The 14962-nt window shown below is 38.2% G+C and overlaps 1 protein-coding gene across 4 annotated transcripts in view; it reads right to left on the bottom strand.

Annotated features, from left to right (window-relative positions):
• Positions 1 to 12133, bottom strand: part of chchd3a (coiled-coil-helix-coiled-coil-helix domain containing 3a) — a 96881-nt gene extending 84748 nt beyond the window's left edge. For 2 of the 4 annotated variants that reach the window (XM_052119116.1, XM_052119118.1), the window contains exons 1-2: positions 11889 to 12133; positions 10381 to 11047 (exon numbers count right to left, since the gene is read on the bottom strand). In XM_052119116.1, coding sequence (XP_051975076.1) covers positions 10381 to 11047; positions 11889 to 11969 — 748 coding nt within the window. In that variant the 5' untranslated portion in view covers positions 11970 to 12133. The remainder of the gene's footprint in view (positions 1 to 10380; positions 11048 to 11888) is intronic. The other 2 variants (XM_052119119.1, XM_052119120.1) reach the window with 1 other exon arrangement.
• Positions 12134 to 14962: the final 2829 nt, after the last annotated feature.

Here is a 14962-nt window from a genome sequence, read left to right as displayed (position 1 = left end):
ATTTTACTTAAAGTTAATAAAGTTGGATATTTGCTGTGAAACTGGACTTTAAGATTCACATAGAAAAGTTTGTACTTGTTTGTAAAGAAGTTTGTGAGTGAGTGTAGTGAGGTGGGTTGGTGTTTTGAGCCCTTAGGACTTCTATGCCTTATGAGGCAAAAAACAAGTGATATATAGAGAAAGAGGGTCATATACGCATATGCACCAACAATGACACCAAAAAATAAAAAAACCTCACTTTCAAACACACACACTTTCCCAAACTTAGTGATGATATCAACACCGCCAGAGTCAAACGTGTCAATGTGTCCTGTCCCTTATCTGGAAGGCTAATTGTCTGTGAAAGCACAGAGGAGATACTGAAAGGACAAACTTATAGCTGCCACAGTGGGAAAATGACCATCATCGCAGCACTGCAGAGGCCCAGAGCAATGCTATTGCAATGACAGGAAAGCAGAGTTGCAAATGGAGATACGGGCAAACGATGTGTGTAAAAAACCAGCATTTATTCTGGACAAAATCTAAATTGTAAGAAATTTTTCATTTAAACTAATATCTATTTTATCGCTGGGATGTTGTTTAAAAGATACATGATTCCATACATGCTTTGATTATGGCTGTGAAGTCCGGTCAATTACAATACTAGTTATGAAATATAAATGGCATGATTTAATTGAAAATGTTTATCCTTGAGTCACGTGATGGCATGCGAGGTTCAGATGTGTGAACGGCGAGATCTGAGCACTTTGCTGGTTTTAATACTTATGTCATAAGCCGGTGAGATTCAATACACCCTGATCCTTAATTGTTCTAGTAAGACAATGTGTCAAATAATTAAATATCCTCGGGCTCTGGAGACATGAAGTCACTTACGTGCTTAAGCTGATGGAAATTTTGGGAAGGCTACAAATAATTGGCTGTATTGAAGGTTCCCAAGAGCACAGTGGCCTCCATAATTCTTAAATGGAAGAAGTTTGGAACAACCGGGACTCTTCCTAAAGCTGGCCAACCAGCCAAACTGAGCAATCAGGGGATAAGGGCCTTGGAAAGAAAGGTGACCAAAAACGTGATGGTCACTCTGGTTGAGCCCCAGAAATCATGTGTGGAGATGGGAGAAACTTGCAGAAGGGCAATCATCACCGCAACACTCTATTGATCTGAGCTTTATGGCAGAGTGGTCAGACGGAAGCCTTTCCTCAGTGCAAAAAAGCACCTAAAGGACTCTCAGACTGTGAGAAACAAGATTCTCTGGTCTGAAGAACCAAAGATTAAACCATTTGGCCTCAATTCCAAGTGTCATGTCAGGAGGAAACTAGGCACTGCTCATCACCTGCGCAATACCATTCCAACAGTGAGGCATGGTGGTGATAGCATCATGCTATAGGGGTGTTTTTTAGCGGCAGGTACTTGGGGACTGGTCAGGGTTGAAAGAAAGCTGAACGCAGCAATATACAGTGATATCCTTAATGAAAACCTGCTCCAGAGTGCTCAGGACCTCAGACTGGGATGAAAATGGCTGTCCACAGATGGTCCCCATCCATCCTGACAGAGTTTAAGAGGATCTGCAGAGAAGAATGGCGGAAATCCCCTATCTAGGTGTGCAAAGCTTGTCACATAATACCCAAAAAGACTTGAGGCTGTAATCGCTGCCAAAGGTGTTTATTAAGGGTCTGAATACTTATGTCAATGTGATATTTCAGTTTGTTCTTTTTAATAAATTTGTAAAGTATTACAAAATGTGTTTTTTGCTTTGTCATTATGGGGTATGGAGTGCAGATTGATGTGATTTTTTTTTTTCATTTAAAGCATATTAACATAAAGCTGCAACATAACAAAATTTGAAAACTTTCTGAATGCATAGAGTATAATGATGGTTACTGCTGTCTCTGCACTTCCTACATTTTCGGCTTCTGTTTCTCTCCTTGTCTCTCTCTATTTGACATGCAATCCTTCCACAACACAAAAGATCATAATAGAGTACACTAAAACTCCACCTTCATTTGCAGATGACCAATTTCTCTTAACTGTTTAAAGCAAAGTGATGCAAAAACTGTCTGTAATTTTAATGTTAAAAGAATGTAAAAATGCTACAGTAAAAAAAGGTAAATTGGTTAACGGGTAGTTAACTTAACATGTGATATATATATATATTTAACAACATGTAATTTTATGGCAAAATTGTACTGTTTTTATAGTTTCAAATTCAAAATAGGCACAATTAATATTTGCCTACAAAAATGTAATTTTTTTTAGCATTCATTTAAATCATTAATGCATAAGCTTGTACATTAAAAGATCTTCAAGATCAAGAAATACATCACAAATTGTCCTAACTTTTGACTGGTTGTCTATATCCATCACATTATTCTTCTCTTCTCTAATATCTCTAGATATTTCTCTCCCTTTTCCCCTTCTTAATTCTCTGCAGGATTTAAAAAAGTAGCTTCTGGGCAGTAAGGAGAAAGATAACAGACAGAGACAAATTGCACATCTCATAAGATGTTTCATTAATCTCCAGACCTTAGAGGAGGAGGGGGAGGCACAAATATAAACCATTACATGTTCCTCACGATCTGACTTAAACAAGTCTTAACATATTTCTTCACACCAAAGACTCCCAGTCATGTCAAACAAGGTGCACATTCTTATCTTTCGCCTGCCATTCCGTCTCTGTGGATTTTTTTGAAATAGCCATTTTCTTGTCGTACCTAATCGTTTTTATGAAACGACATCCAAATGGGAGATCATTTCATTAAGGGTTTGTCATATGCAGCGAGAGTGTTGCATGTTTTTTCTGCACTCTGGTGGGAAATTTGGTGGTGATCCTCAATGAGATGTTTAATATGTAACAGAAAGAAAAGGATGTCTATGTATAGCCGATTCAATGAAGGATGTGTGCAGGTAATTAAAGTGTAATGAAAAATGGTGTGTGGGCTCTGCGTATGAATATTCATGGTACGTTGAGAACACGTGGGAGGATCAACCTTGACCACTGTCTAATCACCACGCACAGCGACTCTGCTGTGATTTAGCGACAGAGCTCGTCATCCATACCTTTATTCATGGACACACATAATCAATGCCCCTCATTAAGGTTAACACCTTTGACCTTAGGAGATTGCGCTGAACCTCTTGAGGCAAGGCAAGCTGTGACAAAGACACAGAATTTTAGAAGTGAGTCAATGGGGGAAACGTCACAGCATTAAGTTTAGTTGTGACTTGGCATTTCTGAGTGCAATTTTCTTATGGACGTAGCTATAAAGCCTAAAAGAATAAAACAGTTCTAGTAGGGCTGTCACGATTATGATATTTTGCTGACGATTAATTGTCAAACAAATAATTGCGATTAAGACGATACATTTTCGGTTTTAGGGCTTATCTCTTTAATGGTTTTCACGATTAATTGCCATATTTCTTAAAGTGTGCTTTTTCCTGCATGTGTGCTACATACACCTTAAGAAGTCATTTTTACACATTTAACCTGAAACATAAAATTCAAATAATAAAATAGGAATATTTCCTTTTAAGGCTTTAAAAACTTACGAATGAAAAATTATGTTTTTGGTCAACTTTACTTTATCATTTAAACATTTTACATTGTTGTTTTTTAAACTCATATTTTACATTATATATTTGTAGAAAAAAAATAATTATATAAATATAATAATTTATATATATTTTGTTATGCAATGGTAAAATATTTCAGTCCTAATTTCTTCACTTTCACACATTATTTTAATGCTCTGATTAAACCCACAACACGCTGTTTCTCATAAAGCAAAACTTTGGAGATTTCATTTTAATCATTTCATCACTACACAGAAAAAAAGCGTGCATCTCCTCCTCTGTGTCACTGAATGTATGAACCAGGAACATTTGCCATTACCCAACTGTTTAAAGTTAAACCAGAGCGCTTTGCATTCACTATCAAAGTTTATACTTGTTTGTTTACTTTTTTGCAGGAGTTTGGAGCGTGCCTCTGCTGACAGTGCGCCTGCTTGTGTCTCTGATTTAAAGCGCTTGAGAAGGTCTTCACGCACTTCTGGACAGGAGCTTGTTAACGTCTGCAGTGCAGCTCAGTGATACTCGACTCGTGTTCAACTGAATGACACAAAAATGCACCGTTCATGTCATTTGTATGGTATATTAGCTTAAAAATTAGATTGGAATTATAATGCACAATTGTCTAAAAAAAACAAAAATACAGTTCGATAAATAACCGTAATCAGACAATTATTTAATAAATCGCGACAGGCCTAAGTTCTAACAATAGCATTTGTTGCATAATGGCAATTAGCACAGAAAATAATTTTGACTCATCTCATGCCAACATGTGTAATGTTTCATTCTTGTGGCTATACTTTCAGCTTTTTATTTTTAACTTTCATTGCCTTGCTCAGTTTACTTCCATTGAAACTACGATCCCAAAATTCCCGAAATCGAATCGAGGCCAGTAAGATTCACACCACTACCTAACATATCCTTTTGAGTTCCATGGAAGAAAGAAAGTCTTATGTGTTTAGAACCACGTGAGATTAGTAAATGATAACAGAATTGTCATTTTTGGGTGAACTACCCCTTAAAGCAAGCATTGTTCGATAGTGGTATTCATCATACTGAAAGAACTATTACATATGCAGTTTGGGATAGTTGATGCAATACAATGACAGTACACACTATATATACACATCACAAATGTAAAGTGTTTGAGTCATCGTTATACCAAGGAGGCCTCAGTGAGCATGAAAAATGAATAAGTAGGAGAGAAAAACTATGATACAGAAAGAGATGTATGGTGTTATAGATAGATAGAGAGACAGAGAGTGTGTGAGCCTCCATGGTAGAGATCATTAAGCAGATCTGTGTCTCATTAACAGTGAGCTGTCTCGTTATGTGCGATGCAGGCAGGCATTTCTTTTTCTCTCTTTCTAAGTAGAGCCAGTTCACGGTGTCAGCTCCAGTCCACAGACTCTGCACATCACTGCAGGTAACACCACTATTAGGGCCAAGGGGACACGCACAGAATTTTTCACACATTTCAGCTGTCAGCTTTTCAGAGGCACTGTTTCAATACACATTAGATGTGCTTAATTATGTGGAGGTGGAAGCGAGAAAGTCACGGCTCAAAAAAAATTTTAATAAAAAGGTGAAAAAGTAAAGATGTGGAGGAAACACAATGACCAGCTGTACTCATAGCCCACATTAAGCATCGCTAATAGGTGAATAGTGCTGCACGATTTTGACAAAAAGTCATAATGTGTTTATTTTGAAAAATATTGCAATTTGAACTGTGATATGATAAACAACAAAAAAACAAATTAATTCCTTTTGACCAAAATTTGGTAATGTTTTACCAAATAACTGCCAATAAAAATTGTACTTGTTGAGGGTGCATATTTACAAGTTGTATAATTTCATTGTGCATCCACAAATACCTGGTGCCATGAGATGTATTATTTGCATATTAACTTAAAGCAGCAAAACAAATTTGGAATTAAGTAAAAGTGAAATTAAAGTAAATCTGCAGCATACGTAACCCAGATAGCCCACGTCTCAATCTCCATGATGTCCGTTTTAGATCTTTTCATCTGGAAAGCATCACATTCTAATTAGCATCTCATACTACATCATAAACGTCTCAAAGACATACTGAATGTCTCACTGACGTCCGAGAGGAAACGTCTTATTGCAGATGAGCAAACAACCTAAAAAATACGTATTCCAGATGTAAATACACACATCAACGGACGTCTGAGTGATGTACGTGTGCTATCAGGGAAGGAAACGGAACTGAACTTGCACATCTGTTACTCCCCTGATAGCACACACATCACCCAAACGTCTATTTGATGTGTGTGTTCACATTGAGCCAATTACCTGAGCCACAAATTCCAACTGACTAATCACTCTGGAGAAAATGCTGATTGGCTGATGGCACCACTAAAACAAACACAGTCTCAAGCCTAGCTTCACTAGCAAGCAACTACCCTGAACTGTAACATTAAAGGCAACAGACATGAGGGAAGAAATAAGCCCATTTGTTTTAAGAGCCCTCCAGAAAAAGTAATTGGCTAAACAGCTACCATAATATAATGAAATGTTTGTGATTTATATGTTGATGGCAAACCATTTTATTTTGTCAGAATAGATTGACAGAATAGATTGCAACTTTCGAATACCCATCAATGTTTCCAGTTAGTTACTGTAGGGGATAACTGGCCATTCTAACCAGTCAAATTCCTTAGTCATTTGGCACAGGGCTATCATTTATCCAAGTCATTTCCCTAACATCCTATAATTGAAGAAAGCATCACAGAATTTAACATCACTAACATCCTAAAGCTCTCTAGCTGATATTCAGAGTTCAGTTGTGGCTTCCTAATAGGCATCTAAGTTGCAAACACTCAAACTTCCAATTGAAATATCTATTATTGGACAAAGTCTTACTTTTAATGAAAACAAAACCGGTTGAAAATGCAATCGACTCAAGGCACTTCTGGGAGAGGATGCTGCTCGTGGTACCTTGGAGGCTGAACTGGCTTAAGTGGAGTTCCTAATTACAGCATTGATTCATTAACTCTATTACAAGTTAGAATTAATCGTTTCATTAAAACTCAGGCACAAGCTATGAATCATAATATGCAAGGACCCAGATACATTCATTCACATCATGAAGTTTTTGGATAAATTAAATATTAGCCAATCTGTTCATCTAATTTTTAAAAGTCCATACTGTAGTTTTCCAAATAAATCTTAATCATAGACTTAAACACAGTTAGTGGCTGTGAATATCTGATGGATGTGTTTAAGAGTGGTTTCAATTTCATAGAATTGCCAGGAGTGACGATGCGTAATATTGGCACTTCACACTAGTGTGATACAAGATTCTATTTTCCAGAGGAGTACCATTAACGTTCAAGAATAACAGGTGCTGAAGTGCACTGTGTTGTGGTATATGCACAGTCAAACTCTTTCGTCATTTGGGACAGGGTCATAATTTCTCCAAAAGTCATCTCCCCAACACTCTATATTTGAAGAAAGCATCACAGAATTTAACATCATTAACATCCTAAAGGTCTCTAGCTGATATTCAGAGATCAGTTGTGACATCCTGATCTCATGTGCAACCACTCAAACTTCTGATTGAAACTTCCGATTGAAGAGTAGTGTCAATTTCATAGAATTGCCAAGAGATACTTGATGCGTAATATTGGCACTTCACACTAGTGTGCAAATACATTCAGAGTGTATACAAGATCCAATTTGCCCGAGGAGTACCATTAACATTCAAGAATGACAGGCGCTAAAGTGCGCTGTGTTGTAGAATATGCGTAAAACCACAAAAGGTGTAATTCCTTCACATTTTCACAGTCAGACCAAATGAATCTATGAATGCAATAAGGATTTTTGTTTTGCTGGCTCAGTTGGGCCTGTAGTTTCCATCAAACATTTTTTTGATGTGCTATAAAATTCTATAACTATTTTCATTTAACGGTTAACGTTTCTGTACAAAAATAACAATCATTTGCATTTGATTTGAGTCACGCTCGCAAATTCATTAAAACCTCATCTAAGTTAGCCAGCTACAAAACATCACAGTCAGTTTGTTTACATGCACAATTATAATCATTGACATTTTTGCTTAGTCGAGCTACAGTCTTCATTTATCAGTCCAATGTGTAATCGAAAATTTTAAAGATGAACATCAGCTAAGGAAATTGAAGCGATGACAGCTGAAGCATGTCACCTCTATCTTTCAGAGCACACAAGCCATGCTGGTACAAGTTGCAGTACGAATAAGTTTACACATGCTGGATGAAGCCAAGCAACAAAAATCCTACCAGTCGAATCTTTGCTGACTTATTAATTTACATGAGATTTAAAACGAATTATTGTTTTATCCATCCATCCATCCATCTTCAACCGCTTATCCGAAGTCGGGTCGCGGGGGCAGCTGCTCCAGCAGGGGGCCCCAAACTTCCCTATCCCGAGCCACATTAACCAGCTCTAACTGGGCGACCTCGAGGCGTTCCCAGGCCAGTGTGGAGATGTAATCTCTCCACCTAGTCCTGGGTCTTCCCCGAGGCCTCCTCCCAGCTGGACGTGCCTGAAACACCTCCCTAGGGAGGCGGCCAGGGGGCATCCTTACCAGATGCCCAAACCACCTCAACTGACTCCTTTCAACGCCAAAGGAGCAGCGGCTCTACTCCGAGCTCCTCACGGATGACTGAGCTCCTCACCCTATCTCTAAGGGAGAAGCCCGCCACCCTTCTGAGGAAGCCCATTTCGCCGCTTGTACTCGCGACCTAGTTCTTTCGGTCATGACCCAACCTTCATGACCATAGGTGAGGGTAGGAACAAAAATTGACCGGTAGATCGAGAGCTTTGCCTTTCGGCTCAGCTCTCTTATCGTGACAACGGTGCGATAGAGCGAGTGCAATACCGCCCCTGCTGCCCCGACTCTCCGGCCAACCTCCCACTCCATTGTCCCCTCACTCGTGAACAAGACCCCGAGGTACTTGAACTCCTTCACTTGGGGCAAAACCTCATTCCCTACCTGGAGTACGCACTATTGTTTTAGTCAAACTGAAATCAAACTTTTCAAGTGCTTGTAAATTAGGGCTGTGCCGATACTATCGTATCTTGATATATCACATTACTTGTTCTCATGTTATTGTATTGATACTTTATATATCTGTATAGATATTCATATTCACCATTTTGTGTATTCATATAAGGGTCAGAAATGGGGCTCTGGCCAAAAATGCCACTGAAAGATAGAAATTTTAAATGTCATGGCAAAAAATGCCCTGTGATAAATATATTTTTATTTGTAACATCTGATCTAGTTCTTACTGTTCTATTCTATTCTAGGCCTAGTTACATATTAACAGGATTATTAATTAATTATTATATATTAATATCATAATACAATATTTCATGTTTAGAAATAATATTAATATTTCATATAATTATTTTAGTATTACAATTTATGTTATTAGAGTCGATTACAATGAAGTATTTGATATAAAAGATGACACAATGTACACACACACAGCACTTTATTAGGAACATTAAGTGCAAGTTGTGGTCTTCGGCTTTTGTAGCCCATCCGCACAAGGTTCAACATGTTGGGCATTCTGAGATGCTATTTTGATCACTACAATTGTACAAAAAGGTTATCTGAGTTATCGCAGCCTTTCTGTCAGCCCGGATCAGTCTGGCCATTCTCCGTTGACCTCTTTCATCGTTTCAATGGATGTTTTTGGTTTTTGGAACCATTCTCAGTAAATTCTAGATACTGTTATGCATGAAAATCCAAGGGGATCAGCAGTTACAGAAATGGTAAACAAGCATGTCTGGCACCAACAATCATGCATCTCAATGGTAAAGTTGATTACTATGGTAAATGGATAGATATGGTAAATAGTCTGCACTTATTATAGTGCCTTTTTAACCTTAACGGTATTCAAAGCATTTACACAGTAACTTATTCACCCATTCACACACACATTCATACACCAATGACGGCAGAGGTGCCATGCAAGGCGCTAGCCTACCATTGGGAGCAACTTGGGGTTCAGTGTCTTGCCCAAGGACACTTCGGCATGTGGAGTCGTGTGGGCTGGGAATCTAACCACCAACCCTGCGATTAGTGGCCAACACGCTCTACCACCTGAGCCACAACCGCCCCCAAGATATCATCAGATAAATAATAAAGAAGCGAGTCATCCAAGTATGCACAAACTCTGAGACCGGCATTTTGCAGTGCGGTTAGAAAAGCTTCTATGAGGCACGAGAGAGATTGAAACTGAACCTGCGGATTCACTCTTCCTCTCACAGACACTTTAACTTTGGAAAAGTTTCAATCGTGATCCAATTTAGATATTGAGATATATCGTGGTACATTAAACTGAGAAATGTGTATAGCAATGCGTATTGACTCGTGAGGTGGTTGCTGATACCCAGCCCTAATGTAAATGTACTGATTAGTGAGCCCGATAGGGAAAGTGAAAGTTTGGTCAACTGGCCCCAAACTAGGGATGTGCGTGACTAGTCGACCAGTCAACTAAACGGTTCTGATGCTGCTAGACGACACTGGAATTACTAGTCAGTTCATATTTTTTTTAGTTCAGACTGTGTGCCTCTTCCCTCTCTAAATAAACCTGTATTGGCCTGTATTATATAACCTTTTTTTTTTTTTTTACTGTTTTCTGAAGGTTGGTTTGTTTAAGACTAGTCGACTCCAAAAGTTTCATTTAAACATCAGTGAAATTAGTCGTTCCGCACATTCCTACCCCAAACTGTCTCACACGTGCCTCTGGCAAGTGTGCCATCCTGGTATGTGTCAGAGTTATGTTGCAGAACAATCTAACTCACCAGCTGGAGGAGGTGGAGTAGCCACTGGTTCATCTACAGTTGGAGGAGGGTGAGGACTAGTTTCAGCAGCAGAAGCAGCAGGGGAAACAAGTTCAGCAGAAGGGGAGGAGGCAGTTATTTTTACAGGTGGATAAGAGACAGGTTTAGAATCAGGAGGAGAGGAAACAGTCTCAGTTATAAGAGGGGTAGGAATGGACTCCATGGGTGTGAATAGCTCAAAAGCAGGAGGGACAGCAGCAGATTCAGCAGTGGGAGGAGAGGGGCTGGACTTGGCAGAGCAAGGCAGGGCAATTGTTTCCACAGTTGGAGGGGTTGTAATAAGCTTATCAGCAGCAGCAGGTGGAGCAATGGACTCACCTGCATGGGCTGACGCAACACCAACTGATATAACAGAGGGAGGTGGAGGTGGTGCAGGGGAGGAAACAGTCTCGGTCACAGGTGGAGGTGGTGGTACTGCTTCTACAGGGGGAGGTGGGGGGAGTTTTACCGGCTCTGGCAGGGAAGGAGGTATGAGGGAGGTGACAGGGTCAAATGGAGGAGATATTGGCACCAGTGCTGGCAAAGGATCAACCAAAGGTGTAGCAGTAGGAGGGGTTCTGGGGGATGACTGGGGCCGTGGTGGGACTGGTGAGGGCTCCCTCATGCGGTCGATGACCTTCTCTGAGAGCTGAAGAACAAAAGGATTGGAGTAAAAGCAAAAATCAGATGTCAGTGAAGACATTCTCCTTCCTTTCTGCACTTCCTGTAGCTTGACTGATAGGGCATGGCATTAGTATTGCCAAGATCATGGGGTTGATTACCAGGGAACACATTTACTAATAAAAGTATACAATAAATGCACTGTAAGTCATTTGTGTAAGTACTGTATATAGTGTCTGCAATATTCATAAATGTGGTTAAAATAAAATTATAAGAATACAAATAAGAATGCAAAGCATTAACTTGTGCATGTTAACAGTAACCTGAAAAAAATGTAAGTGTATAATAAATGTAGCATGATGCAAAATAAACACTTAAGTAACTCAAAACAAATGATAAATAAATGTAATGCTAGTCTAATAATAACACAACTATCTGCCTACTTTATGTCATGTGTGGCACTGTTTAGCCTTTCAAATTGCTCTATGGGGGGCCGAAACAAAGTGCAGGCCTGGTTGATTTTGTTGTGCTTGAACTGTAACAGGTGTCTGTTTTTACAAAAGTAATGTAATTCCTCTTATCCTGTCTGGGATGCCAAAGGGAAAATCCAAAGCGGAGGTAGTAGGTTTGTTTGTCAAATGCATAGCAAATATTCAATTTCAACTCTTTATTTACTAGGACAAATGAACTAACTGTCAGTCAGGGCCGTATGTTTATCCAGTTAGATGAGCTGCTCTAACTGAGCAGAGGGCTTCACCGCAATCCTGTGCACGCATTCACATCACTGCCGGTGTGAATTAAAGCCGTGTAACAGTATGCATGATTTGCATTTGACAGGAGTATAACAGACGTGTGTGTCACTCACTCACCCTTATGCCCTTCACTATCGTTATGTTGTCATTCTCATCCGACTCGAAAGACACGCGACGCGTACTGTTGTTGGCTCCCATTGCTAATCAAATAAACTCGCTGGCCTTTAACCAGCTGCTACATGTAACTTGAATCAATAATTGAACTCTATCTAGAGCAGAAGTTGACAGTTCTCGGGTTGTAATGCAGGAGCACAAAGGCTACAGAGGAAACTGATAAAACACACAGCTCTTCCGCGTGCAGTCCCGCCCACCTATGACTGGCGTAGAAACCCTATTCTCATTGGACGACGACTAACTCGTACATTGTTAAACGGTTTTCTGTTGGACAAATTATTCAGGCACCACCAGTGATCAACGTTACTTTCATGGGGGACTTACTTTGATGAGTGATATATTATATTTTGTTAATACCATTTTTTTTTTCTAAATTAATTTCCATTGTATTATATTATTCTATTATTGTATTCTATTAATTTCCATTGCATTGTATAGTTTTTTTTTTGTACAAATTTTTGTTCGTTTCTTTTATTTATCTTTTTTATACCTTACACTTTATACCTTTAAATTATGTTTATATTTCATTTCCTTAATTTCCTTATTCACTTCATTTTTCATTGATTTAATTGTTTAAAACTATTTACTTTATTCATTTTCTTTATTGTCTATTTCTATACTGCAGTATAAGTACATTTTACATTGCAATATAAAGTTTATATTCATAAATATAAAATAACTATTTATTTATTTATGTGAAGAAAGTTCCAAATAAAATATCGTTTTATTATATATTTAAAAAAATAATGTGATACATTTGTTTACATGCTGTAATAACAGCTATAATGGCAGTTATTTCATATTTCATAGGACAATAAATAATGTCATTACTTATTTAAAATTCACCTTCCTAAACTAACAAAATCATTGCCCTACATCCTTTTAACTTTAATCATAATATATTTTTAAAGGGGTCATGACATCCCTTTTTTTAATATTTTACTGTTCCTTGAGGTCCACTTATAATATTTATATTATTATATACGTTTTTACTTAAAAAAAATACATTGTGATATATTTCTAAAACATCATTCTGACCCTCTGTCAGAAACACTTGGAGTTGATGCTACCTCTCCTTTAAGACTTTACAGTACATGCCCACTGTTATGATTGAATCTCTGCTCTTGATTTACCTGCTCTCTCATTGCCTTCTCACAACTCATCGCTACTAGGCAGGGTTGCGGAAGTAATAAAGTAAAGTAGTCATTTCAATATGTTGTTGTGGAGGTTGTAAGATGCAAATGTCCACCACAGTGTGACATCACAATGTGGAGGAAGTCATTTTGTCAGCTTGGTTTCAACAAATGCTCTTTTTGCAGCGAGGAGGAAGTCTTGCTTTCTGAAACTCACTATAGGCTATGTTTTTATAGTACAGTGAGGACTAATATGTTAAACGATCAAGGGAAATTTAATTGATCATGTCATGACCCCTTTAAATTTAAACATATTGTCCACATACATTAACATTTACCCTTTTTCTGCATATTTTTCCAAGATTTAACTTTTTCTATACCATGCAGAAAACTCTTGCCGCAGTTACAATTGTAATCCTTTTGAAGCTCTTTATATCAAAGGGAAGCAGTGAGCATTAGGGTTGTGGGTCTTTTTCCTATAGTGGGTGGCTGCCTTTGTCTATGTTGCCCCCAGATGTCATTGTCACCACCTCTTATCCTGCTCTAGGTGATGAAAAATAACCTCAGTCCTATTGTATATCATCAGCAAAGGACAGTAGATTGCTCAGAAATTATGGGTCTCAGAGGAAACTGATAAGAACTTCTGGATCCGAAAGGACTCAGAGGTGCTAAAAGAAAAAGAACGTCAGTAGCTTAGTGATTGTTTCCCTTTTTGAAGGGGCACGAAATTGGTCACTATGTTATCTCTGCTGTCCACGGACACATCAGTCAAACAGGAGACTGCCAGATCGACCCTGTCCTACACAATCAATGCCCTTTCCCCTCTGGTTTGTTACAGCAGAGATCATCAGGAGATAGAGGGGAGCAGGTCCACAGCAATATACCCTACAAATAGAAAGCAATTAACAAACTTCACCTCTTTCTGTCTCTGACTCTCTCTCTCGGTTTTTCTTTAGGTTTTAAGGTACTTTATTGGCATGAAAATAATATTTGTACATTTTTGTGCACTGCCAAAGCATTTACAGGTTAATAGCTTAATGCAAATAAGATGGAGCAAAATAAAATCAGTGCAAAACAATTTGCAGAAATGTAACAAAAAGGAAATAAAGACACATATTTGACAAAGAATAATACAAGGCATGATGTTAAATAATAAAAAAGTGATTATACAAATAAAGTAAAATAGTAAATTAAAATAATAAATGCAGTACTATACTGTATATAGGCTACACACCCACACACACACATAAATATATATGTACTAGGGCTGTCAATTTAACACGTTAATTCAGTGCGATTCATTTGATAAAAAATAACGTGTTAAAATAATTAACGCAATTAATCGCAATGTCCCCGGACCGTAATAAGGAAGATTCCTGAGAAATGCAATCTTGTAGTACCACCTGTTTACTCCAGAGGGCACTAAGTGAAATTTCAGCTCTGTGGCAACTCACAGTTTATACAGTGAAGAAAACAACCCACAACACAAACATGCTTTACGTTCTTGCGTCCAAAACACTTGATGGAGCGCAAATATAACTGGATCTCAAGATGTGTTCTAAGTATTAAACTATATTTAACTTGACACAGTGACTTGCAACGCACCCGAGACGCTACACAAGCATGTCTGACGCAGGTGTACATTGATGGGTCCTTAAACAAGCCCTCATAATAAATCTCAAACTGATTGACAAATTCTCTTGTGAAATGGATTGCTGTGAGCTGAATGCCAATGATTGACTTATGATCAATAATATGGTAGTAAAGTAAGGCTTTTTGTATTGTCTTATGAATGATTAACTCTTCCGCCACAAGAATGTAATGCATTTTAATTATCTGAATATATATATATATATATATATATATATATATATATATATATAT

This window comes from Xyrauchen texanus, chromosome 45 (genome assembly GCF_025860055.1).
Source record: "Xyrauchen texanus isolate HMW12.3.18 chromosome 45, RBS_HiC_50CHRs, whole genome shotgun sequence".
Lineage (NCBI taxonomy): Eukaryota > Metazoa > Chordata > Actinopteri > Cypriniformes > Catostomidae > Xyrauchen > Xyrauchen texanus.
This window is presented reverse-complemented; position numbering and strand designations above follow the sequence as displayed.